Source organism: Prionailurus viverrinus, chromosome F2 (assembly GCF_022837055.1).
Source record: "Prionailurus viverrinus isolate Anna chromosome F2, UM_Priviv_1.0, whole genome shotgun sequence".
Taxonomy (NCBI): Eukaryota; Metazoa; Chordata; class Mammalia; order Carnivora; family Felidae; genus Prionailurus; species Prionailurus viverrinus.
This window is the reverse complement of record NC_062578.1, coordinates 34,414,930-34,439,883: the sequence shown is the minus strand read 5'-3', so window position 1 is coordinate 34,439,883 and position 24,954 is coordinate 34,414,930. Positions and strand designations below refer to the sequence as shown.

The window sequence follows — 24,954 nt, the reverse complement described above, 5'->3', positions numbered from 1 at the left end:
GAATAGGATCACAGAATAAACTTGCTAGAATATGACTGTTAATATATGCTCCTTGCCAATTCAGATGGCTATTAGCTCATCCCAGTGATGTTGCTTTAGTCAGATTCTCTTGCTGGGATGAAACTAATTTACTGTATGACAATAAGATGCAGCTTTTAAGATGGCCAATAAAACATACTAATCGTTTCACTTTATTAAAAGTTTTACCATTCAGAAAAAGTCCAAGCAAGTGTAATCTTGATCCTTCAGTTAAACATGGTATTCAGCTGAAACACAAGATAGATTAAACTACAACCTTTATCTTTATTTATTTAACAAGATACTGAGTGAGGTATTTTATTTTCAAAGAATTTCAGGAGCACCCGGCCGGCGCAATTGGTAGAACGTGCAACTCTTGATCTCAGGGTTGTGGGTTCAAGCCCCATGCTGGGTGTAGAGATTGCTTAAAAATAAAATCTTTTTGGGGGGCGCCTGGGTGGCTCAGTCAGTTCAGCATCTGACTTCAGCTCAGGTCATGATCTCACGGTCCGTGAGTTCGAGCCCCATGTCAGGCACTATGCTGACAGCTCAGTGCCTGGAGCCCACTTCAGATTCTGTCTCTCTCTCTCTCTCTCTCTGTCCTACCCTGCTCGTGCTCTGTCTCTGTCTCAAGGATAAATAAAATAAAATCTTTAAAAAAAAATTCTATCTAAAAGTCAAAACTGGAGAATAAAAGACCCCAAGTACCCCCTCCACTCCCTATCCCATCCCCATACATTTTACAGCAGTGGTTCTCAATCTTGGCTGCTTATTGGAATAACTGGGAAGTTTTCAAAGCGACTGATGCTAGAGTCCCACCGAAAGAGATAAGGGTACAACCTGGGCATCAGCTTCTTGGATGACTCTAACATGTAGGCAAGGTTGGCAAACGCACTCTTTCACAGACAGCATCCAGCAAACAGGCATGGCCTAAGTTTCCTCAAGACTTGCTGAGGAATACCACAGTTAACCTAGCTTTCACACACCCCTCCCCAATCCAACCTCCAATCAATATATGAAGATGACTGGGGACAGAGTGGAATACTTGGGAGCTGGCCTTGAGAGGTGATGATATGTTGAGGGTAAGCTGCCTTCTTCCCTGAACCCAGGGAAAGAAAGAAACTGTGGGTTTCACCAAGAAAAAGAAACAGGCATTGCATTCCTTGGTTGAAAGTTCACTTAGCCAGCTGTCTAAGAGTACAGTGCAGGTTGATGGTGGTAGGACAGGTTCTGGAGGTAGGACAGTAAGACGTAGCATTTAATGCCCTTGACCTCCACTTTGAGATGAGCTGACATTCTGGGACAACAGGGACAAATCCACTCATCATCCTGTTATACTTAAACAGGATATCTGTGCTGTACAAAATGCTTAATCAGGTCTAAAATGATAAGGATTACTATGAGAAGAGCCCTTTGGCAATGTCAAAAACAACTTATGTCTCATGGAAACTCATTAATTGCTCTAATGGACGCTCTCAAAATTGTAGGGATCCTCAATGTGTGCCAAAAATCAATATCAGCATTTAATATTCCTAAATTAAAGAAGAATGAGAATGAGCTAGGTTTCATACTCTTGGTAGCTAGAAATTCCTTTTAAAAGCGATGCTATATGTGTGTACCTTCACTTGGAAGAGAATTATTCCTTAATAAGAAACAAAATTCACATATTCCCAATTCACCTACTAAGTATCCTATTTTGTAAAATAAAACTACTACAAAGTCATATTTCTTTTTTTTTTTTTTTGCCAGGTTACCTGTGTCTAAATTATTAAGTGCCAAAATACACAGTGCTGACAATATGCGCCAAAGATATCAAGATAAAGGAGAAATCACTGAAGCAGACAGAGAATTAACAGTATCAAGAGTGTGGATGAGAATTCATTCTCCAGGCTTTGAAGGAATCCATTAGGTGAAGAGGGAGACAGCATAGAAGTAGAAAAGAACCAAGACATTAGAAGACACAGTGAGGATGCCTCACTGTGTGTCACAGAAGTGAGCATCCACATTGGAGGAAACCAGGCTGGACAGGTAGGAGGGGTGAGTTCAGGGTCACCTGAGAGCCAGCTGAAGGATTTGGGGGGTGGGCAAGAAGGTGCTACTGATAGTTCCCAAACTAGGGATGGCAGGATGAAATGGCTTCTTTTAAAATGTCACTTGTGTCAAATCTCTTCTAATTCTACAGTATCTTAGAATTTAGAACATGATACCCATAAGGTCTTTATATCTAGCAATCCATGGATACAGAATTCACGAAAATTAGCATGTCTCCACACCATCTAATTCAGAAGATTAGCTATTTCCTTTTGGAAATACGCACAATGTTAAAGAGCATTTGCAATGATAGCATGAATACAATCATCATTCCTTTACAGTTTGATTTGTGAAAAAAGAAAAAGTGCTAAAAATATAGTGAGAGGCAAGAAGAAACTGGTAGGAAAAAAGAGATACCACCAAACACAAAAGCACAGAGACAATGGTCCAGTTACTTTGAACTTATCCAAATCCATGAAGTCTCTGGCATATTGACACTGGGGCCTCATCCTCAGTCTCTTCTTCCTTGGATTCTCCATCCTTGACTTTTCTTCGTCTCCTATTCCAACCCTTCATCCTCCTCCCCTCCAAGAAACTGTGAGCATCCCTTCAGGCTCTGTCACCTCCTGATGTCATGTCTACCTTTACTTCTTTTCCCTCTCAAGGCTTCAGGCATCCAATTGGCATATAGTACTCCCCAAACCTACATCCTTCAGCCTTGTCCCTATACACAATTGCCTTTTCCCTATTCTACATCTACTGTATTCGGCCCTGAAGACCCTTGACCTGTCCCTTCCTCTTCATTCCCCCCATAGGACAGGCTCTGGAATCAGACAGCTGAGTTCTCATCTGGATCCCACCAGTGACTTTATCTGTGATCTCAGGCAAGAGCCTTAACCTGCATATAACTTCTCAGTTTCTTCATCTACAAAATGAAAATAATAACTGTCCCTTCCTCATATAGTTGTTGTGGGGACTGAATGAATGAATATATTTTAAACAGTGCCTAGTACATAGTAAGTGTTCAAAAGTTGCTTTTATTATTATTATTATTATTATTATTATTATTATTATTAATTTTAGAACTACCTGCCCCCAGATTCTGATCTCCTCCAGTGTATCCCATGTTTTATATTTTTTTACTATTCTATTCTGAGATGATTTCCCTAATTATTCCAACCTACACCAAGTCCCTCATTTGAATTCCTGCTGCACTAATAGTAACAGATAACTACAGTATAGGAACAAGATCAAATTTGAAGGAATGCACACCTTGGTTGAATCCTGCATCTGGTGATAGCTGCATGACCGCATATAAATTACTTAAGTGTTTTGAGCCTAGATTTCCTCATCAATGAAAATGGAGATACCCCAAGGAAACTTATAAATCTGGAATGTGCCAGCCATCTTGCTCTTCATATCTAACATAGAATCTATGGAATAAATATTACTTATATAATTTTTCCATTTGCATAAGGTAGTTTAGAGTCTTGTAAATTGTATGTTAGCAGTACCCAGGATAATGCAGTACCCTGTGGACAGACTGAGAATGAACAAGGATTTCTAAAGCTTCTGAAGAACATGTAGTGTAACCAGAAAGCCCTCAAATTTCCAAGGATGGGGACACAGAAAATACAGACCATATCTGTGTGTGAAGTTAGTCTCACAGCAAAGAGACACAACACAACAGAGGAACATTATTTTTTTCCCTAACAATGCTCATACAAGAGCTACAAAACCAACATGCCAGACACACCTGATTATGTAGTAAATTGTTGACAGTTACATAACTTAATTGCTGTTGGGACACAAATTTCCTCTATTAGCAGCATTCCCCCATGAAAATGACTCTGAATGCAGCCTCATTTTTATCTAGAAACTCATTATGACTGAATGACAAATGGAAGAAACTACATAAACAATCAGGTCTGGAACCTTGTTAATAGCAACATTCATGAAGATGCTCTTTTCATTTCCTTTCTATGTCATTATCCAGCACATGATACACAATTTTAAAAAGAGCAATAATATTCTTTTATGATGGAAGAAAATAAAGTAAATGTTTTGTACCCTTTGAGGATGGGAAATAGGAGATTTGGCTGGGATAAGTGACCAGGCAGAAGAATGTGTGTGTACAACTAACGAGTCATTTTTGTATTTTACTACCCAAAAAGTAGGATGATAGAAAAGACAGAAACAGCCCCTAGGAGTGGACAACAGCTTCTCTATTATACAGATTCTTTACCAGAGAATCGTTTGGTTTCTAAAATGCAAATAACCCCCCAAAACACTAAACCTATCAACCATTCTCCTGGTCACCCTAACTTTCCTGAATCAATTATTTATTTTGAAAGAGAGAAAGAGAGTGCAAGTGGGGGAGGGACAGAGAGAGGGGGAGACAGAGAATCCCAAGCAGGTTCCACACTGTCAGCATGGAGCCTGACGTGGGGCTCAGTCCCATGAACCATGGGATCATGACCTGAGCTGAAACCAAGAGTCAGATGCTTAGCCAACTTAACCACCCAGGCGCTCCTCACTTCTGACATTTTAAAAAAAAATCATTACTGACTATCCAGGGCCTAGTCCAATTAGCTACACCTGGAATTCATGGCTTTGTCTACATCTGCCCCCAGCCTGCCCATCTAAGTTCTTCAAGATCCATTTCAAATGACACTTTCTCCATAAAGCTGTTGCTGATACCCACCTAAAGTACATAACTACCCACTAAAGTAGTTATGTACTGACACTTTTTTCTTTCACTGTTGTTACTTGTATGCATGGCTCATCACCCTTTTTATCTACTGTGAGCTGAAGACAGACACCCATGTTTTACTGCTTCTGCTTCATCCTGAAGCAGGATATCTGGCACAGGTTTTTCATGGTAGAAATAGCTGTAGCTTTGGAGTCAGTATGCTTGGTTCAAACTTGCTTCCTCTTGTTAATTTGGGTGTGTCAGCTTTACCAAATTATGTCTGAACCTCAATTCCTTCATCTATAAAGTGGGGATAAAAAATTACCAGACAATTTTGGTTTGTAGGACACTCAGCATTTTGAAATATCCTATGAATGGTAGCAATTATTTTATTGACTACTCAAATATTTTAATTGACTGTCTAAGCATCAATGGCTTATTATTCAGTATTAAGACATAAAACACCTTTCTCATCCTTGTTTATAAAGAACTTCTTAAGGGCTCCTAGGTGATTCAGTCAGTTAAGCATCAGACTCTTGATTTTGGCTCAGGTCATGATCTCACAGTTTGTGGGTTTGAGCCCTGCATCGGTCTCTGTGCTGTAAGCATGCTTGGGATTGTCTCCTCCCTCCCTCTCAAAATAAATAAATATTTTTTTAAAATAAAGCTTAAAAAAATAAAGAAGTTCTTAGAAGAATAATAAAAGAATGTCTAGGATTTACACAAAATTAATTTGCCAAGCAATCAGGCTTTATTATAGATAAGTGTTAATTTTCCTAAATCCTCTCAGAAGAGTTTGTTTACCTGAATAACTGCCTAGTTGGTGTATGGGGGAGAGGGGACAGAGCCAGTGGCAGTGATTCATTATTTGTCCTGTAACAATGGGGAGGGAGAATTCAATGCCCACCCACCAATGTCTTTAGTACACTTCACTCTTTAGCTACCAAATGAGAAGGCTGGCAACATTACAAAGTTCTCAAAGGTTCCTTCTGGTTCTAATACGATGATTCACTAAATGGTATACATATTGCATCCTGGATGACCTACAATGAAAGCAAGCAGGGTAACCTTGGGGCAGCTGGAATGGGGCCCAGCAACATCAGCAGTACACAGCCCATGCAGTGTTTCTCCAATTGTGTGGCTCAGAACAGTTAGAAGTGACCCTCTCAACCCACAACCCCCAAAAGTGGGAGAAGGGTAATATGGCAATAAGTCTAAGAGCTGCTACACCTCTTGGAGATCCCAGGTCAAATCAACAAGTGTTTACATTAAGAGGTTATTGTGCACCCACTCTCATGTTAAGGACAGTGGGGACTTGATACAGCAAAAGAAGACCTTGGAGCTCATTATAATCATACTGGGGAGATCCATTCATTCAACAATTATTCACTGAATATCTTATATGTGTTCTAAATGGGGTAAGGGAAGAATGCAATGCAAAAGCAGAATGCCTAGCTATCTATGTATACACAGAAATACACAACATGATAAACCCGCATGGTGCAGACAGGAAGCAGTCAAAGTGCCCTCAGAGCTGGAGAAGAAATCTATAGATTTCTACTTTTACCAAGGCTTAAAACTATATTCTGTTACAAAAGAATGTGTATTCATGTTGCCACTTGCTACTGGATTTTGGATAGAGAGTGGGAGAGGAGAGAGAGTTAATAAGTACATACAGTTGGATAAATTCTGGTTTTTGCTTTCTACAAATTTTTCAAAATGCTTCCAAATAATATATTCTCAATTTTACGAAAAAACCCTGGTAAATTGGACAGGACAAGGATTACTACTATATGGCAAGAGGTCAATACATCGTAACTAGGACTATAATATCTGGATTGCCCAGAATATGTTAACAATATTCAGCACATTGTTAACTTCCAAACAACACATAGTGTGTATTAGAAAAAAAAATTCCCCAAAAGTTTAAATTACTTGCCCAAGATAAACAAGCTGATAAGTAACAAGGCCAGCATAAGATCCCAGATCTGTCTGCTCTCGTGCCAGATGCCCTGGGAGCACTAAAGCCTGCAATTAACCATTACTTAGTATAACAGCAATAGTCTCTAATTAATTTCCCAATAGCTTTTTAGTTAGTATATGAAATGTAAATATTCAGTCTGACACAAATTAATGAACACAATCTTAAAATTAGAAGATTAATATTTAGCCTACAACTATGATTATCTTTCTTAAACAAAGACAACCAGAATAAACAGTAACGGCCAAATAGTGGAAGAACCTGAATGGTTTGTGTTTACATCACAGCAGGTCCTTTTCCAGACAGCCCATTACGTTGTGAATTACTTAAGGCGAAGAAAGCATTTTCTTCTTGCTAAAGTCTCCACACACACAGATCTACATGGGGGACACAGGATCTCAGTGCTTTCTGAATTAATGCAGCAACATTAATTCTCAGGAATATACCATACTGAATATCAAGTGAAAAACTTACATTAAAGGAATTGTACAGTAAGCTTGCCCTGTATTTATTAAGAAAGTGATGCCCACATTTGTTTTTAAACCCTGCAATGGAACACTAGAAATGGGGATAGAGAATTAGAATTAGGTCAAGCACTAAAGCACATAAACAGAGAAAAGGGCATGTTTTCTTTTCAATGTGAAAAAAGGACCAACAGGAGGGTCGCTGGATTGGGAGTTGGAGAAGGCGGAAGTAGTTCTTTGTCAGTCATACCTCTGTGTGCAAGCGCTATAACTTCTCTAGGCTTGGATTTTTCAAGTGTTAATTCTAAGAGTTGAGCCAGTCACTTTCAGTAACTTCTAAAGCCTCTTCTAGTTAATGTTCTATGACTAATTTAATTATAGTGAATACAGAACTTGTTGAGGAAGTTGTATTAAAGGCATAGAAAAATAAAAAAGTAGAAAATAGCAGAAAAATGATCAGAACCAAAAAGGGAAACGGAAGGAAAAGAACAAAATTTTCCAAATTCAACTTCCATCTCCCACTACCAAAAAAGCTGTATCTGTCTAGGATTTACACAGTTAGGTAAATACTTTCCCACCAGTTAGGTACCTTTGCTTGGAACTGTTATTAAATTTCCTGTCCCTGAGTGACTTGAAAAAGTAATGCACATCAACAAAACACAGGGCCCAACCTATTAGGTACATGCAAGATAATAAGGAAGTGAGTTTTACTACCATCCATGGAATCTCACTCCCAACTCATATCACAGCAGCAAAAGCAATCAGCTTTTGACCACCATTTTTTTAAATGAATTTCCAGATTCTTGAATTATCCTAAATAAAATCCAGATAGCAATACTATTGCTGATACCTGAAGATGCAGAAGTGCAGAAAGATATAAAATATAAAAGTGTTCACACTTGATCACTCTTACTTTAAGTACAGAAAGTATATGCTGTTTTAACCCTGTCCTTATTGCTAAAAAGTGAGCGATTAACTAAGGCCCCTTCCTTGATTTCTCTAGAAAATTCCTAAGATTATATTGATCTGTTTTATGATTCACAGCAGGCTACAGAGTTTACTTCACATGTGTTTCAGGTTATACTGCTTTACCAATCCCTTGGCTACTTTATATACATTTTGGAAATGTCGCCGATTATATTGTCAAGCCTGTCAAATGAACAGTTCATAGTAGGTGCACTGAGTGAGGTGTTAATAAAAGTCAGAAGCAGTTACAACATCTCAATATTGCCTCACTTTATGAAACACGCATCTTGGCAAAGTTAGTTACAAAGTAAATATCTACTAAGCGAATCACCTTTTACCAAAACTTGTATTGATAAAAATCAGAACTACATTCCCTAGCAGAAAATTCCAGGATGCTCAGTTGAAAATGTTAAAATTATAAGGGTTCAGTGAAGCCTCTGGCCAGCTGTGAAGCAGGCAGTTTGGATTTTATATAAAGGCACATGGACCTGCTGAGACTGATGCCCCTTGGTGTTCAGAGAGCTTGAAGAACTCTCCACCTAATGGAATCTCCTAGATGTTGGGCTGGCCATCAGAACTTCTCACCTGTCCCTACTATCCAACTATGATGCCCAACTCTAAAAGCAGGCTTTCTAATACTCGGCTCCCTTCCTACTCTTCTTAGCTGGGCACATACAACATTTAATTGAGCAAGACAGGCATTTCACATTTTGTCACTTATGTGCTCCTTTCTAGTTCAAAGTGAACAATGACATGACAATTCTTTCTTTCTTTTTTTTTTAAATCCAATCAGCCCATAACTTTTTTTTTTTTTAATGTTTATTTATTTTTGAGACAGAGAGAGACAGAGCATGAACAGGGGAGGGTCAGAGAGAGGGAGACACAGAATCTGAAACAGGCTCCAGGCTCTGAGCTGTCAGCACAGAGCCAGACGCGGGGCTCGAACTCACGGACCGCGAGATCATGACCTGAGCGAAGTCGGCCGCTCAACCGACTGAGCCACCCAGGTGCCCCCACTTTTTTTTTTTTAATGTTCATTATTGAGAGGGGGAGGAGCTAGGGACAGAGAGAGAGAGGGAGACACAAAATCCAAAGCAGGCTCCAGGCTCAGAGCTATCAGCCCACAGCCCCATGTGGGGCTCAAACCCACGAACTGTGAGATCATGACCTTAGCCAAAGTCGGATGCTCAACCAACTGAGCCACCGGGAGCCCCATTGACACAACAATTCTTTCAGTTTAAAGCTGGAACAACTACAACTACTTCCTTCTCAAGATTTAAGTTTGTATGTCGAGCAGGGGCAACTGGCTGGCTCAGTCACTAGAGCATGTGACTCTTGATCTCAGAGCCCCACGTTGTGTATAGAGATTACTTAAAAATAAAATCTTAAAAAAAAAAAAAAACAAAAACGGAGAGAGGGGGTGTCTGGGTGGCTCAGTAGATTAAGCAATTAAGCGTCTGACTTCGGCTCAGGTCACGGGCTCTGTGCTGACAGCTCAGAACCTGGAGCCTGCTTTGGATTCTGTATATCCCTCTCTCTGCCCCTCTGCCTCTCATGCTCTGCCTCTCTCTCTCTCTCTCTTTCTCTCTCTCTCTCAATGTAAATAAACATTTTTAAAAAAGTAAAAATTTTTATGTTGAGCAAGGATTGTTGAAATGTTTATACATTTCCTGATTACAAGAATATTCGTTTCTGGTTACTTAGCACATACACTGCAGCTTGGTTTTAACTTTCCGGCAAGCCCCTTTCTGTTTCCCAACCAAGAACAGTTAAAAACACTATTCACTCACTAAACACATATTTATAGGGCATTTACTGTGTGTCAGGTACTGTTCTAAGGTGTTGGGAGAACAATGAACAAAACAAATACCCTGCATTGATGAGGTTACACTATAGGAAGACAGACAATAAAAAAGATAAGTAAACGGGGAGGGAGCCTGGCTGGATGAATCGGTAGAGCATGGGACTCTTGACCTCAGGGTCACGAGTTCAAGCCCCATGTTGGGCATGGAACCTACTTTAAAAAAAAAATAAAAATAAAAATAAAAAAGTAATCAACCTAATGGAATTATAGAAGCCTGAAATGGTAAATGCCTAAGATGAGGAAACCAGTCTCCTTTGAACAACATATATCATATCAGAAAAGACTGTGTGTAACATATGTGTGAGTTATAAAGTATAACAATCAAATACACATCTGTAAAACCACCATTTAACTTAGAATCTTTGAATATCTACATCAAGGGTCAGTAAACTTTTCCAGTAAAGGAACAAAGAACAATATGTTAGTTTTGGCTGGTCAAGAGGTCATTCATGGTCTCTGTTACAACTACTCACTCTGCCCTGGGAGAATGAAAGTGGCCACAAATTAAATGGGCATAGCCGTGTTCCAATAAAACTTTACAAAACAAGCAGTGGGCTGGATCTGGCCCACAGGCTGGAGTTTGCTGACCCTTGATCTAGGTCAAAGAATATGAAGTGCTGGAATCACAGACTCTTAGAACATTGGAATCATAGGCTATTTGACTCAAGGGATCCTACAGTATTAGGCACAGACTATCTGAAACACAGGATTCTAGAATGTCACACTAGAACCTCAGAGTGTTAGAAGTATAGAGCTGCACTTGTTAGATGTTAGAATTTTATAGATGGTCTGGACATTAATGAAGGAATTTGGTTTGACCAGTATGGTAGGCTACTGAGCATTTGAAATGTGGTGCCTCTGAGATCAAGTGAATAAAATACACACTAGATTCCAAAGATTGGTATGAAAAAGATATGTGAGATCTCTCAATAACTTTTTAGATTGATCACATATTAAAATGATAGTTTAAATATATTTGGTTAAATAAAATATATCACTAAAGTAAAAAAAATAAGTAAAACATATAGTATGCTAGATGGTAGTAAGTGCTAAAGAAAAATTAAGCAGGGAAGGGGAGAAAGAAGCATTTTTACAACACAATCAGGAAATACTTTGATTGTCACTTCTTTTTAAAACATCCTGACCCCTAAACAGATGCAAATGTGACCAATAAGTTTCTCTTTACAGTTGCAGATATCTATTTTAACATCTACTATCACCATAGAGTCTAGAGGCATGGTAAACTAAGGCTCAGAAAATTGAAGTAGCCTAATGGCAACGCATATTACAACTATGCTGTGCTTTGGTAATTTTCACAGGAACCAGACAGAATACATTCACTTGGTAAGAGGATATTTCAAAATGATTTGCTAAAATGAATATGTAGTATTTCCTTCTATTTTTCATTGGGAAAATGTATTAATATCTACCCATCTAATTTATATTGGTAAATTTGACCATTACACTGATTTTAATGTTTTTTTAAATATGATTGCAAAAAAATATGATTGCACACTGATAAGCTGTTATATACTAAAAGAATAAACAGCATCTCCAAAAGAATCCCAATACTCCTCCACGAGCTTCTTCAAATTTAAGCCAGCATAATCAACTTAAATATAGTTATCATAACCTTACCAAATGTATATATAACATCTGGTTTTGATTATCATATCAGAAACTTAAATAACGTAGTTAAATAAAATCTATGATAGCTTTAGGTGTTCATTTAAACCTTCTTAGCCAATCTTTCAACAAATCTTCTACCAAATATCCTCCTTAATTGTTTGTTGGACTTTAACCTGACTAGCAATCCTTATAACATAAGTGAACATGAAGGGAAAACATTGGTGAGAAGGAAGCTAACCTATAGCATAAAGGTAATAGTGGGTACATTAAAGGAATGTCCAAGTTTGGACTCCTCAAACTTGTTGAGTACCACCAATGATAGTGTCATTCATCCTTGCTAAAAGATCCACCTCAGAGACTATGCTTTTGATGATCAGTGGTGGTTCATTATAGATCTTTGAAGGTCAAAATGTTACTTAGTCATATTTCATATCCAACACTAACCTTCTCAGTTTTGCTACAGGTTTCTAGCGTAATAAATCACTGACTAAAGCAAATTTTGAAAAAGGAGGAAAAAGAACTCTATAGTAGGAAAAAAAAAACCCCAAAACATAGCAATAGTACCAAAAAAGAAGGAGGGCAAGGAAAACTATGTCTAAAGCCATACCAAGCATTGATAGGAGCTAGGATACAGTATGAACAGGTTATCTGAACAGATATGCAAAGGAAATATTCAGGACCTCAGTGATAGCATTGGAAAGGATATATTAAAAAAAAATTGAAAATGTGTAATACTTAAATTGCCTTAAATTTATGTGGGAATCAAGACCGTTGTCTATAAAGTGTATACAGTTATAGGTGAAAGTAAAAGAGGTGTCCACATTAAGCAAACCTTAAAATACAAAGAATCCTTTGGTTTCTCCCATCCTGAAAACACCTCTCCTGCTCCATTCTTCAGGGGCTAGATCTAAAAGAAGAAATCCTATGAGAGAACTGCACACTTCATTGGAAGGTTTGTGACAAGCACCTTTCAGTTTGAGGAGTGCTAAAATTCAGCTCGCCCTCACATCCAGAGAGTCTCCACATAGTCCAGTCCCCAAAACTTGCCTCTGAATTTTTTCAGCCCAGAGTGGGATGCATTTTTCCAAAACATCAGCCAGAAGGAACCGCCTTTGAAGAAAATATCAGATAGGCAAAAAAGTAGGCAAAAAAGATACCACAGATTAATCTATGGGTTTCACGATGATTGCCACCATATATGTCATCTGTTCTCAGTTCTCCTTATCCTTTCTTGCTTCCCTCTACCTATGCTCTAGGCCTACAGTTTTGTTTGGCTCTGGCGGGTAACTGAAGTTTGCTGACCCCAATTAATGACAACAGGAAGATATGTGTAGCTATGTTTACCACTAACTATGTGCCAGGCACTTTGTTAAGTGTATTACAAATATGATCTTATTTAATCCACATAAAAACCCTATGACAGGATGTATTTTCTATCTTACAAATGCAGAAACAGGCCTTAAAAGGTTAAGTAATCTGCCCAAGGTCAGACAGCTAACACAAAGCACAGATTTGAAACCTAGGTATTTGTCTTATCCCAGGAAGTAATGTTCTTTACATTAAGCCATAAACCTGTGCTCTGAAATCATACACAGACCTGAATTCCAACTCCCATGCCACCATTTAGCATGTAATTTGGCAAATGATTTAATCTGAGTTCCGAGTGTGAAACAGAATGACAATTCCACTTAAGTTTGTGGTTGTGAGCATTAAATCAACAAACATATATAAAAAATTGTCTAGCAAATTGTTTGTTGGACACTGTAACCAAAAATCGCTATATTTTAATCCCGCATTTCTTCTATTTGATTCTCTCTTTGGTTTATAGAGGCAGACACAAAAACACCAAGGGTAAGCAAAAACTGTGGATCATCATCCAAGCGCAACATTGGTCGGTATGCTAGGTCTCCCTGAGGATCTGGCACTGCAAAACGAATACAACTGCACTTCCTCCACGCCCCCAGTTATAGTGAGCCCAAAACACAAGACAAGAACGGAGCAGCCAGAGCCGGAGCAGGAGCTATTAGGTACCCCTTCTCACAACCTCCTGCTTTACTCGGAAATCAAGTTACCTTTTCCCACCCGACCTAGCAGCTTCTCCTTGAATCCTCAGCGGCTCTGAAGCGTGCCCTTTTCCTCTGGGCATTCGATTCAGAGCGCGGAACCGTGACCCGGTCCCTCTCCCCCACTGGGCGCTGCAGATTTTTCTAAGCGTGTCACCCTCCCCTGGGCCGAAGGCCCGACACTCCCCGCTGCGTGAGGTTGGCGATCCTGGGCACCGCCTACCCAGGTGCGCGACCGCCAGGCCCAGGAGGCTCCTCGCGGCCCAGGGCTGAACCCCCAACACCGGGTTCTCCGGTAGGCGCTGGCCAGCGCCGGGCCTCCCCAGGCCGCGGACTTTGCATGCTAAGGCGCAAGAGTCCCCTGAGCGCCGCGGCCCATCCCCGCCCGCGCTGAGCCCAGGGTGCACTTCCAGCGCTAGGGCCGTGCGGGCCCTGCCGCGCGGAGCCTGCGGGCCCCGTTTCTCCATGCCCAGGCTCTCTTCCTCCCCCAGGGGATCTGTGAATTGCTGGGGCCCCGCTACACCGGCCCCGAAGCGGAGAGAGGCCCGCACTCACATCCCGCTCTCAGTAGTGGAAATCAGGTAGGGGTGGAGACCAGGCAGCCAGAGTCCACAGGGCAGCCGGGGCGCAGGGATTCACAGGAACCTGGGGCCCACTGGGCCGAGGGGCGGGGCGGAGCGGGTTGGGGTGGAGCTAAGACGCGGCCCCGCCCACCACGGCCACCTACCGCCCACTACTTGCAGACCAGATCTGCACCCAGTGGGTAGGCTGATGCTTAAAGGCTCTTTTTCTTTCCATTTATAATTCATTAGAGAATCTTGAAAATTTTATTGTAACTAATTTAATTAGAAAACTAAGATTATCAGAAAGTGTATTCTACAGAAAGTGTAAGTATCCTATGCTTTTATTTTTTCCACTGTCTTGCTACTCAGTGGTGTCACTATGCAGTAAGATGGTTCAGAACTTCATGAGAAGGTTTTATGCCAGTGAGAGCAAGTGAAGAGACACTCTGGAGGATCCATGTGATAAATTCTGACACATTTTCTGCACCGTTTCTTCTTTTTCTTCTTGCGCCCACCTGGGCTCTAATCTGATTCCTGGATGTTTCTACAAGGATCTCCTGCCTGGAGGATGAATTAAATTAGCCATCTTGATTCCTTTGGGAAAAAAAGGAAAATCAGGTACATAATACACATATGTCTATGTGGCAAGGCCTTGACAAAGATGAAACTAAACCTAAGGTGCAAAGGAGGCTAAATGGTACCTACTGTTTGACATTCAAGCTTCTTGGGCCTCTGAGTAGAGGCTGACTTCCTTGAAAGGTCACAGAGATGCTCTTGAGATCAAAGACTCCATGTATTTTTCAAATCATTATGCTATTGACGTAAACTGTTATATATTATAGGACATTGTTTAGAGGTTGGTATAACATACACTTAGTGAATGTATTTGTATGTCTAGGTGTAAACATATTGTTTATCAGTGTAAGTAACTTATTCACCAAAAAAAACCAACCTGAGGCATTAAAATGAGTTGCTTGGTGCACCAAAGTCAATTTCAGAAGTATAAAAGAATTAAACTATTTGAGAAAATTCATACCACTATCTGACCAGGAAAATCAGCATGAAAGTAGTGAAATGGAAGCTCCTAACCATTCTTATTTAGAGAGCTTTAAATGTGCACACTACCCTGAGTCATTTTACATCCAAATTTCATTTAATTCTCACAATTCTGTGATGTGTTTAGTACCATTAACCCCATTTCACAAATGAGAAAAATGTGATTGAGTAACTTGAAATTTGGTAGCTTAGTAATTGGCTCACTTGCCTAAAATCACAGATTCTGAGTAAACTAACTTCAAAATGTCCTGCTTGACCACTACATGATGCTTCCTGCAGGTAAACAAACTACAATGGAAAATATTGCTACATGTGACTACTTGAAATTTAGAACTTCTGCACAAGGAAAACAGGGACAAAATCAATAGGCAAATACATCGGAAAAAATACGACAAATCTGACAGCCAAAGGAAGATTTAGTATCTTAAGTATAAATTGATTTTTTAAAAATAGAAAATTGGCAAAAGTTTCAATTTTTTAAATTGTGGAGGACATGGAAAATGATACAAATGAAGAAATACAGACTTCCCTAAGTAAAAACAAAAACAAAAACTACTTTTAATCCAAAAATGCAAACAGAACACTTCTAAAATAATTATATCAGTGCAAGTAAAGATTCATTCATTTATTTATTGAATACCGTCTGAATGCCTACTATGTGCCAAGCATTGTTCTAGACTTGTGATAAAATAGTGACAGACAGAAGCTTCTATCCTAGAGGGATAACAAATAAGTTACTAAAAACAAATCAGAGATAATTTCAGATAGCCATAAGTAGCATGAGGAAAGTAATACAGGTTTATGTGATAGGGAGATAATTGGAGCTTTTTTCCCCCAAGACTTTATTTTTAAGTCACCCAACATAGTCCTACACCCAACATAGGAATCAAATTCACAGCACTGAGATCAAGAGTCATGTGCTCTACTGACAGAGCCAGCTAGGTGCCCATAATGGGAGTTGCTTTAGACTAGGGCTCAGGGAAAGTCTCTCTAAGGTAGTGATATTTAATTGAGACCTGAAAAATAAGAAAGAACCAATCGTGCAAAGGTCTGAAATCAGGTAAATGATGGGCAAAGACAGAAAGAGACAGCAAATTACAGGGACAGTAACAAGGCCTTTGTGGTTGGACAGTGGGGAGAAGAAAGAGAAGTACTTAATCTTGTTTTTATTGAAATTGTAAAAACAACTTTTTGTTTTATTTTTGATTCTGATTTACACTTAAGTGAAGGTCCTCAGACACCACTAATTTAATTGCAAGTTTCAAAATTTCAAAAATACATACTGTGCATACCTAGCCTTCCTTACTTTTGGCTCCATTAAAACAAGGAAAGAGTAGAGACAAGGAAATAGGTTTGTACTTTCAGTACTCAATATGCAATCTCTCATTTAAATACATAGTGCTATAGCTATTTGATGTGTTTATTCATTCTCCCCAACTATAGTCTGAATTCTTTTCTACTTTTGCTCTTACTGTATTGAATGTGTATTTATGTATCAGCAATAACAAGATTCTAGAAACAAAGAACAAATAAGTATGGGACTCAACACCAGATAGATACTATTTAAAGGATGTTAAATGAATGAGATATTTATAAAATACTCTCCTACGTGTTCTTCTACATCACTGGCTGTTCTCCTTATCTCTTTTGCTTTTTAATCCTCATATTCCTAGTTTTTACCCTGGAGTGCCCTAGGGCTAAGTTCTTGAATTTTCCTTTTTTCTATCTTCACTTGCATCCTTAGTCACCTCATCTAGTATTACAGCTTTGAAATCCATCTATATTCTGAAGGATACCAAACTTCCAAACCCTGAAATTCCATATTCCAATTCCCTACTCTACACTTGGATGACATATTAGTTATCTACTGCTCTATAACTAACAGTTATACCAAATTCAGTGGCTTAAAACTAAATAGTCATTTATTATCTGTCATAGTTCGTGGTTCAGGAAGTGAGGAGTGACTTAGCTGAGCAGTTCTAGTCCGTTAGCTCTCATGATGCTGCAGTCAGGTATTAGGCAGGGCTGCAGTCATCTTACAGGGCTGGAGGATCCACTTCCAAGGTGGCTTACTCACATGAGCAATGATGCTCTTTGTTGATGGGGGACCTTAGTTCCTCTCCATGTGGGCCGCCTAAGAGGGTTGCCTGAGTACCCTAATGGCGTGGCTGCTGGCTTCTCCCAGGGCAAACAATCCAAGAAATCAATGCAGAAACTCAATGACTTTCATGACTTAGCCTCAGGAGTCGCACACCATCACTTTTGCAGTATTCTATTGGTCAGACACACCAGCCTGGATTTAATGTGGGAGGGGATTCCACAAAGGGATAAATCTAGGAGGTAAGGATTATCGAGGACCACACTGGAGGTTGGCCAACACAGATGTCTAATAAGCTTTTCCGATCTTAATGTACAAATAAAACTTACTGATATTCCTCCTCTAAGCTGTCTTTCCACAGTCTTCTCTATCTTGCATAATGGCAAAACATTCTTCCAGTTGTTTGGGCCAAAACACTTGAAGTCATCTTTACTCTCTCCTCTCATACCCCATTGATATCTGGTCTGGTCTGTCAGCTACTCCTGTCAACTAATTCTACCTTCAAAATATATCCAGATTCTAACCACTCATATCTCTAGTCTAATCCAAGCCACCACTATTTCTTTCCAGATTATTGTAATACCCTAGTAACTCTTTCCCTACTTGCTCCCTTTAGTCTATTTTCAAAACAGAAGGATCTAATTAAAATGTAAATTAGATTATGATACTTGGTCTCCATCTCCTTTCTGACCTTATCTCTTAATATACATCTCCTTGCTCACTCTATTCTAACCATAGTGAACTTAGTGTTCATGGAAAATGTTACCTGCCTTCCTAGTTCAGGCCTTTGCACTTTCCTTTTTCTCTACATGAAATGCTGTGCCCCCAGATATCTTCATGGATTACTCCTTCTTCCTTGGATCTTTATTCAAATGTCTCCTTCAGTGAGGTCTTCTGTGGCCACCACCCTGCGTAAAACTGCAATGTCTACACAGAAATATGCCCTATGCCCCTTCATGTTTTATCTTCCTCGTTAGCATTTATCATCATCTAGTACATCTTTTACTTATTTTGCTTACTTTATTTCCCTAACTAAAATATATACTCCACTAGGAACTGTTCATTGACATCTGGAAGAGTACAAGGTATATTACAGATATGCAACACATACTTGTTGACTGAGTGAAGAAACTGTGCCAGGTCCTGAAATAGGCAAAAATCAGAGATGTCACTGAGTTTACAGTATAGTGAAGGTATACATTACCAATTCTTATCAACTCTACCTCCAAAATATACTCCAGATTAACAAATAATCACAAATATACCTGTGAAATTATAAAATGAGCTTAGAGCCATGAAGGGAATGAAAGTATAGTAGGGGGAATCAAGAAAAGTTTTTCTAAGGAAGGTACATTTGGGCTGAGTGCTGAAAGATGAATAGAGGGTTGCCTGGCTGGCTCAGATGGTAGACTTGTGACTCTTGATCTCAGAGTTGTGAGTTTGAGCTCCATGTTGAGTGTAGAGATTACTTAAAAATAAAATCTTTTTTAAACAAGAAAGATGAATAAAAATCAACTAGGTAAAAAACAATGGAGTGGGGTTGGAGTAAGGGGGAGGGTACCAAAGTAGTGGAATGGGAAGGAATCCTGACAGAGAGAATATCATGTAGGGAGATCTGAGGCTCACTGTAAGAAAGAAAAGATAGTGTACCTGGAGCCAAGAGAGAAATATTACAGACTTAAGGAAACTAAAGAAACATAATAGTTAAATGAAACACATAAACATTTCCTGATTTGGGGAAAAAATGGTTGCTATCAAAGACAGCATTGAGGCAATAAGCAAAATTTATATATTAAATAATAGTACTCCGTCAATTTCAATTTCCTCAATTTGATAATTGTACTGGGACTAAATAAGAGAATGTCTTTGTTTCTAAGCATGAAGAGTCATGATTATCTGCAATCTACTCTCAAAAGATTTAACAACAGAAAATAATAATAGGAATATAATATGTATATTATATATATGTAAAGAAAGATAAAGCAAATGTGAAAAAATATTAACAATGGCTGAATCTAAGTGAAAAAAGAAATGGGAGTTCCTGCAACATTTCTAAGGATCTAAATTTTTTCAAAAAAATAATTAAAATTTCACGCTGGGAGCACCTGGGTGGCTCAGTAGGTTAAGCGCCAGACTTTGGCTCAGGTCATGATCTCATAGTTCATGGGTTTGAGCCCTGTGTCAGGCTCTGTGCTGACAGCTTGGGGCCTGAAGCCTGCTTGGGATTCTGTGTCTTCCCCTCTCTCTCTGACTCTCCCCACTCATCTCTGTCTCTGTGTCTCTCTCAGAATTGAATAAACATTAAAACATAAAATAAAATAAAATAAAATAAAATAAAATAAAATAAAATAAAATAAAATAAAATTTCACTCCGGCTGGGGTGCCTGGCTAGCTCAGTCAGTAGAGTATATGACACTCAGGGTTGTAAGTCTGAGCCCCACATTGGGTGTAGAGATTATTTTAAAATAAAATCTTTTTTTTTTTAATGTTTATTTTTTTTTTTTGAGAGAGAGTGCGAGTGGGGGAGGGGCAGAGAGAGAGAGAGGAGGACAGAGGATCCGAAGCAGGCTCAGCGCTGACAGCAGAGATCCTGATGCAGGGCCAGAACTCACGAACTGTGAGATCATGACCTGAGCAGAAGTCAGATGCTCAACCAACTGAGCAACCCAGGCACCCCTAAAATAAAATCTTTAAACAAAACTTCACTCTGGCTAAGATACCAGAAACTCAATTTCAAGATTATCATGGCATCCAGTTATATGAATATATTATCCAGGAATACTGAGGTAGCTACCAGTAGAAATATGTAGACATGTTTCCCTCTGGAAAAAAAAAAGACTCGCATTCAAAAAAAGTTAAGAAGAGGCTGTCTATATTTTTTAAAATATACTTTAAAAACAAAGAAAATAAAAATATTACTGATGCAATCCTAAAGAAATGTGACTGATTTAATGGGAAGTGGTGGAGGCAGAAATCATATATATGGAGGATTGGGCTTGGAGTTTAAAAACATGGATTCCAGTCTTCCAACAATACCTACTAGCTATGTATCCTTGATTAATAAATCCCTTTGAGCTATAGTTCACTTGTTAATTTGGCATACCCATTATTTCACAAGGTAGTTGGGAAGACCAAGTTAACTAAGTATGTGTTATTTCACTGTGTAATACTGTATAGGTACTATATCAATTCAACCTAATTTTATTTATTTTTGTTTTTTTTTAAGTTTATTTATTTTGAGAGAGAGGCAGAGAGAGCAAGAGAGAAAAATCCCAAACAGCTTCTGTGCTGTCAGCCTTCGGAGGGTCCCACGGTGGGGGCGCGGGGAGCGGGGGTTGATCTCCCCAACTGTGAGATCATGAGCAGAGCAGAAATCAAGAGTAGGATGCTCAAATGACTGAGCTACCCAGGAGCCCTGTTTGCAACCTAATTTAAAAAAAAACAAAACAAAACTGTGACTATCTTCCCTAATTGCCCATCAAAAATGTGCATGTAATCCATTTGCAGCTTGTGTTTTCACCCACATCATTCCCAAACTAGAATTCAAAACCTCTTCATTGCTTCCAAAAGTATTCCATTCTGGTGAGAGGTATCCATTTTACCAAATATTTTGAGGGGAACCCAGGGGTTTTGTACCACACATCCCACAGCAAACAAGGGCATCACCTTTTTGTCAGGAGGCCTCTTCTCCCTTGTCTTTTCTACTAAGACCAGCTTGGGCTTCTCATTCTTTGTCTTTTATGGCTTCTCTCTTTCCCCCCAGAACTCCCCCTCCAATCTCTCAATCTCTTCCTTTCCCTTCTTTATGTGGTACAGATTAATTCTCCCAAGCATTTATTTCCAAAAAGGAAATACCACGATTACTAGGATTCTCCCTATCTTTGAAGGCTGCAGAGAATTATAAATAAATATTTCCTTCTTGCTTACTTAAATTCTCGGGTCTGAGAACTTTCAGTTTTGTTCTGGTGATTAATCCTGTGCTGAAGCGTTGACAGACCCTTCCCCCCACCCCGCACCCTCAGGGAAAGGACAGAAAGGAGACTGTACCCAGAAGGGAACAATCGCCCGCCCCCAAATCCACTCGTGCGCAGGCGCGTAAGGGCCACTAAGTCCCACCCAACCGAGTATTTCCCTCCCCCTAGAAACTGCCGGCCGGAAGTCGTGTGGTGGAAGAGGCGCCGGCCAGGAAGCGGCAAGACACGGTTTTCCCGGGAAGAACTTGGTCTCTTTTAGCTCTGACGCGCTCCGTAGTGACCCAAAAGGGTGAGGGGTCAGGCCAGAGAGTTGTAGGTCATGGCGCTGGCCGCGCGACTCTGGCGCTTTCTCCCTTTGGCACACGGTACTGTCCGGAAACCTTGGCTGTTAACGGGTGTTGCTGGCAGCTGGGGACGGTGCTGTACTTGGCGACTCCGCGGCTCTGAGGTACCCCACTGCCCCGACTCCCGCTCCCCTCACTACTTGCTGGGCTGCAGGAGCCCCTTCTTCAGACGGGCGGCCCCGCACCACCTTGGGGAATTGTAGTGAACTGCGGTAGGAACTCAGGGCCAGGTGTTCCCGGAGCTCTCCAGGTGACTCCAGGACCGACAGACCGGTCCTCTCTTTTTCGCAAGCCTACTTTTCTCTCTCAGTACGGGGGTGGGAGGAGGTATGAGACCTCCTTTCCCCTTCTCCCGAGACTCTGTCTTCTACCCGAGTTTCCTGTATGAAAGCAGAGAACTTTAGGGGGAAAAAAACTTGACCGCTGTGAAAATATTTACTTTTGGAGATTCAGTACAGCTCCTGAGGCGCTAAAGTTTCCCAGACTTTGAAAAGTTTGTGGTGTGATTTTAAAAAATTACTATGACTCAGAAGAAGAGATTTTGTACTATTTGAGGTTTAAAGTTTTTTATTTGAGTCCTTTGTTTTATCTGCATAATGTTCAGGAAGGCTGTTGGATTGTCGTCCCAGTTTTGGCTTTTCTATTGTTAAGACTATTCGTTTGTCTCTGACAGGGGACTGGAAGGGCAATAGTGCATACGATACGTATTATTTGAACTAGGTGTTTAATTATTTTGAATTCTAAAATACATCTTTTTAAAAAAGTTTATATATTTATTTGAGAGAGTGAGAGCAGGAGCAGGGGAAGGACAGAGAGAGAACCCCAAACAGGCTCTGCACTGAAAGTGCCCAATGTGGGGCTCAATCTCAGAAACCGTGAGATCATGACCCAGCTGAAACCAAGAGCCAGATGCTTAACCGACTGAGCCAGCCAGGTGCCCCTCTATTTTCAATTTTTTGATTAACCTCCATGCTGGATTAACCTCCAAGCGGCTGTGCCAATTTACATTCCCATCAACAGTGCACACAAGTGTTCCCTTTTCTCCACATCCTTACCGACACTTGTTATTTTTGGTCTTCTTTGACAGTACCATTCTAACAGGTGTGAGGTGGTATCTGATTGTGGTTTTGATTTGTATTTCCCAAACGAGTACCTTTTCATGTACCTGTTGGCTATCTGTATGTCTTTGAAAAAATGTCTCTTCTGGTACTCTGCCCAGTTTTTAAAATTGTTTTGGCTGTTGAATTGTGAGACTTTATATATTTTGGATGTTAACCCTTTATCAGATATATGATGTGGGATTTTTTTTATTAGGTTGACTTTACATTTTGCTGATAGTTTCCTGTGCACAAAGTTTTTAATTGAAGTCTCACTTGTTTGTTTTTGCTTTTGTTGCCTTTCTTTTGGTGTCAAGTCTAAAAAGTCATTGCCAAGTCCAGTGTCAAGGAGCTTACCCCCCCCCCCCCCATGTTTTCTTCTAGAAGTTTATGGTTTTAGATCTGATGTTCAAGTTTTTAGTGCATTTGAGTTAATTTTTGTGTATGCTATAATAGGGTGGGCCAGTTTTATTCTTTTTCTTGTGGTTGTCCAGTTTTCTGAACACCACTTATTCAAGAAACTGCTATTCCTCGTTGTATATTCTTGACTCCTATATTTTAAATCTGTTGGCCTGCATATGCATAGGTTTATTTCTGAACTATTTTGTTCCATTTATCTATGTGTCTATAAATGTGTGAATACTATACTGCTTTGATTACTGTAGCTTTGTAATATATTTTTAAATCAGGAAGCACAATGCCTCCTGCTTTGTTCTGCTTTCTCAAGGTTGCTCTGGCTATTTGGGGTCTTTTGTGGTTCCATACAGATTTTAGGATTGATTGTTCTGTTTCTGTGAAAATTGCGATTGGAATTTGAAAATGCCATTGAATCTGCAGATTGCTTCAGGTAGTATGTATAGTTTTACAGTACTCCAACCCATCAGCACAGAATATCTTTCCATTTATTTGTGTCTTCATCAGTGTCTTATAGTTTTTAGTGTACAGGCTTTTACTTCCTCGGTTAAATTTATTCCTAGGTATTTTATTCTTTTTGATATAACTATAAATAGGATTGTTTTCTTAATTTCTTTTTCTGAAGAAAGTAAATTCTTTTACTGAATTTGTTTATTATTTCCAACAGTTTTTTTTTGATGAGGTCTTTGGAGTTTTCTGTACCTAATACCGTGTTATTGCAAATTTACTTCTTTCCTTCCATTTTCTTTTCTTTTCTCCCCACCCACCCCCCACCTCCCCCCACCCCCCATTGCTCTAGCTAGGGTTTATAGTACTGTGTTGAATAAAAGTGGTGAGAATGGGCATTCTTATCTTGATTCTCATTTTAGAGAAAGAAACTTGTCTTTTCACCATTGATTATGATATTATCTGTGGACTTGTCATTTATTGCCTATATTATGTTGAGATACGTTCCCTCTGTACCCACATTATTAAGAATTTTATTGTGAATAAATGTTGAATTTTTGTCAGATGCTTTTTGTGTATCTGTTGAATTAATCATGGGATTTGGGGCCTTCATTTTGTTGTGTCACCCTGATTGATTTGCAGATGTTGAATCATCTTGCATCCCTAGATTAAAACCCACTTAATTATGATGTATTATCTTTTCAATGAATTTTTAAAATATATTTATTTATTTGGAGAAAGAGTGAGAGAGCACACATCATGCATGCACGCATGCAGGGGTAGGGCAGAAAGAGAGGGAGAGAGAGAATCCCAAGCAGGCTCTGTGCTGTTAGATCATGAGATTTAGATCACAAGATCATGGCCTGAGCAAAATCAAGAGTTGGACGCTTAACCAACTGAGCTACCTAGGTGCCCCTCAATGGATTTTTTTTTTTTAATTTAATACTTAACATACAATGTTATATTCATTTCAGGTGTACAGTATAGTGATTCAGCAATTCCATAAATTATTCAGTCCTCATAGAGATTAAGTGTACTCTTAATCCCCTTCACCTGTTTGACCCATCCCTCCACCTACCTCCCTTCTGGTAACGATCTGTTTGTTCTCTATAGTTAAGTGTCTGTTTTGTTTTGTTTTGTTTTCTCTCCTCTCTCTTTGGTTCATTTGTACTGTTGCTTAAATTCCACATATGTGTGAAATCATAGGTATTTGTGTTCTTTGACTTATTTTGCTTACCATTATAGTCTCTAGA

At 39.5% G+C, this 24,954-nt stretch overlaps 2 protein-coding genes across 7 annotated transcripts in view; one reads left to right on the top strand and one right to left on the bottom strand.

The window, feature by feature from the left end:
• The window catches only part of CPNE3 (copine 3), a 48,637-nt gene extending 34,251 nt beyond the window's left edge, over positions 1 to 14,386 (bottom strand). Inside the window, exons 1-2 of one of the 2 annotated variants that reach the window (XM_047842348.1) lie at positions 14,264 to 14,346; positions 12,613 to 12,755 (exon numbers count right to left, since the gene is read on the bottom strand). The gene's annotated coding sequence lies outside the window, so the exon portion shown is untranslated. Of the gene's footprint in view, positions 1 to 12,612; positions 12,756 to 14,263 lie in introns of both variants that reach the window. The other variant, XM_047842349.1, reaches the window with a different exon arrangement.
• Positions 14,387 to 21,577: 7,191 nt separating this feature from the next.
• The window catches only part of RMDN1 (regulator of microtubule dynamics 1), a 54,937-nt gene continuing 51,560 nt past the window's right edge, over positions 21,578 to 24,954 (top strand). For all 5 annotated transcript variants that reach the window (XR_007148473.1, XM_047841814.1, XM_047841813.1 and 2 more), the window contains exon 1: positions 21,578 to 21,847. Coding sequence is in view for 4 of the 5 variants with exons in the window: in XM_047841814.1 (XP_047697770.1) it covers positions 21,719 to 21,847 (129 nt within the window). In the remaining variant the exon portion in view is untranslated. The remainder of the gene's footprint in view (positions 21,848 to 24,954) is intronic.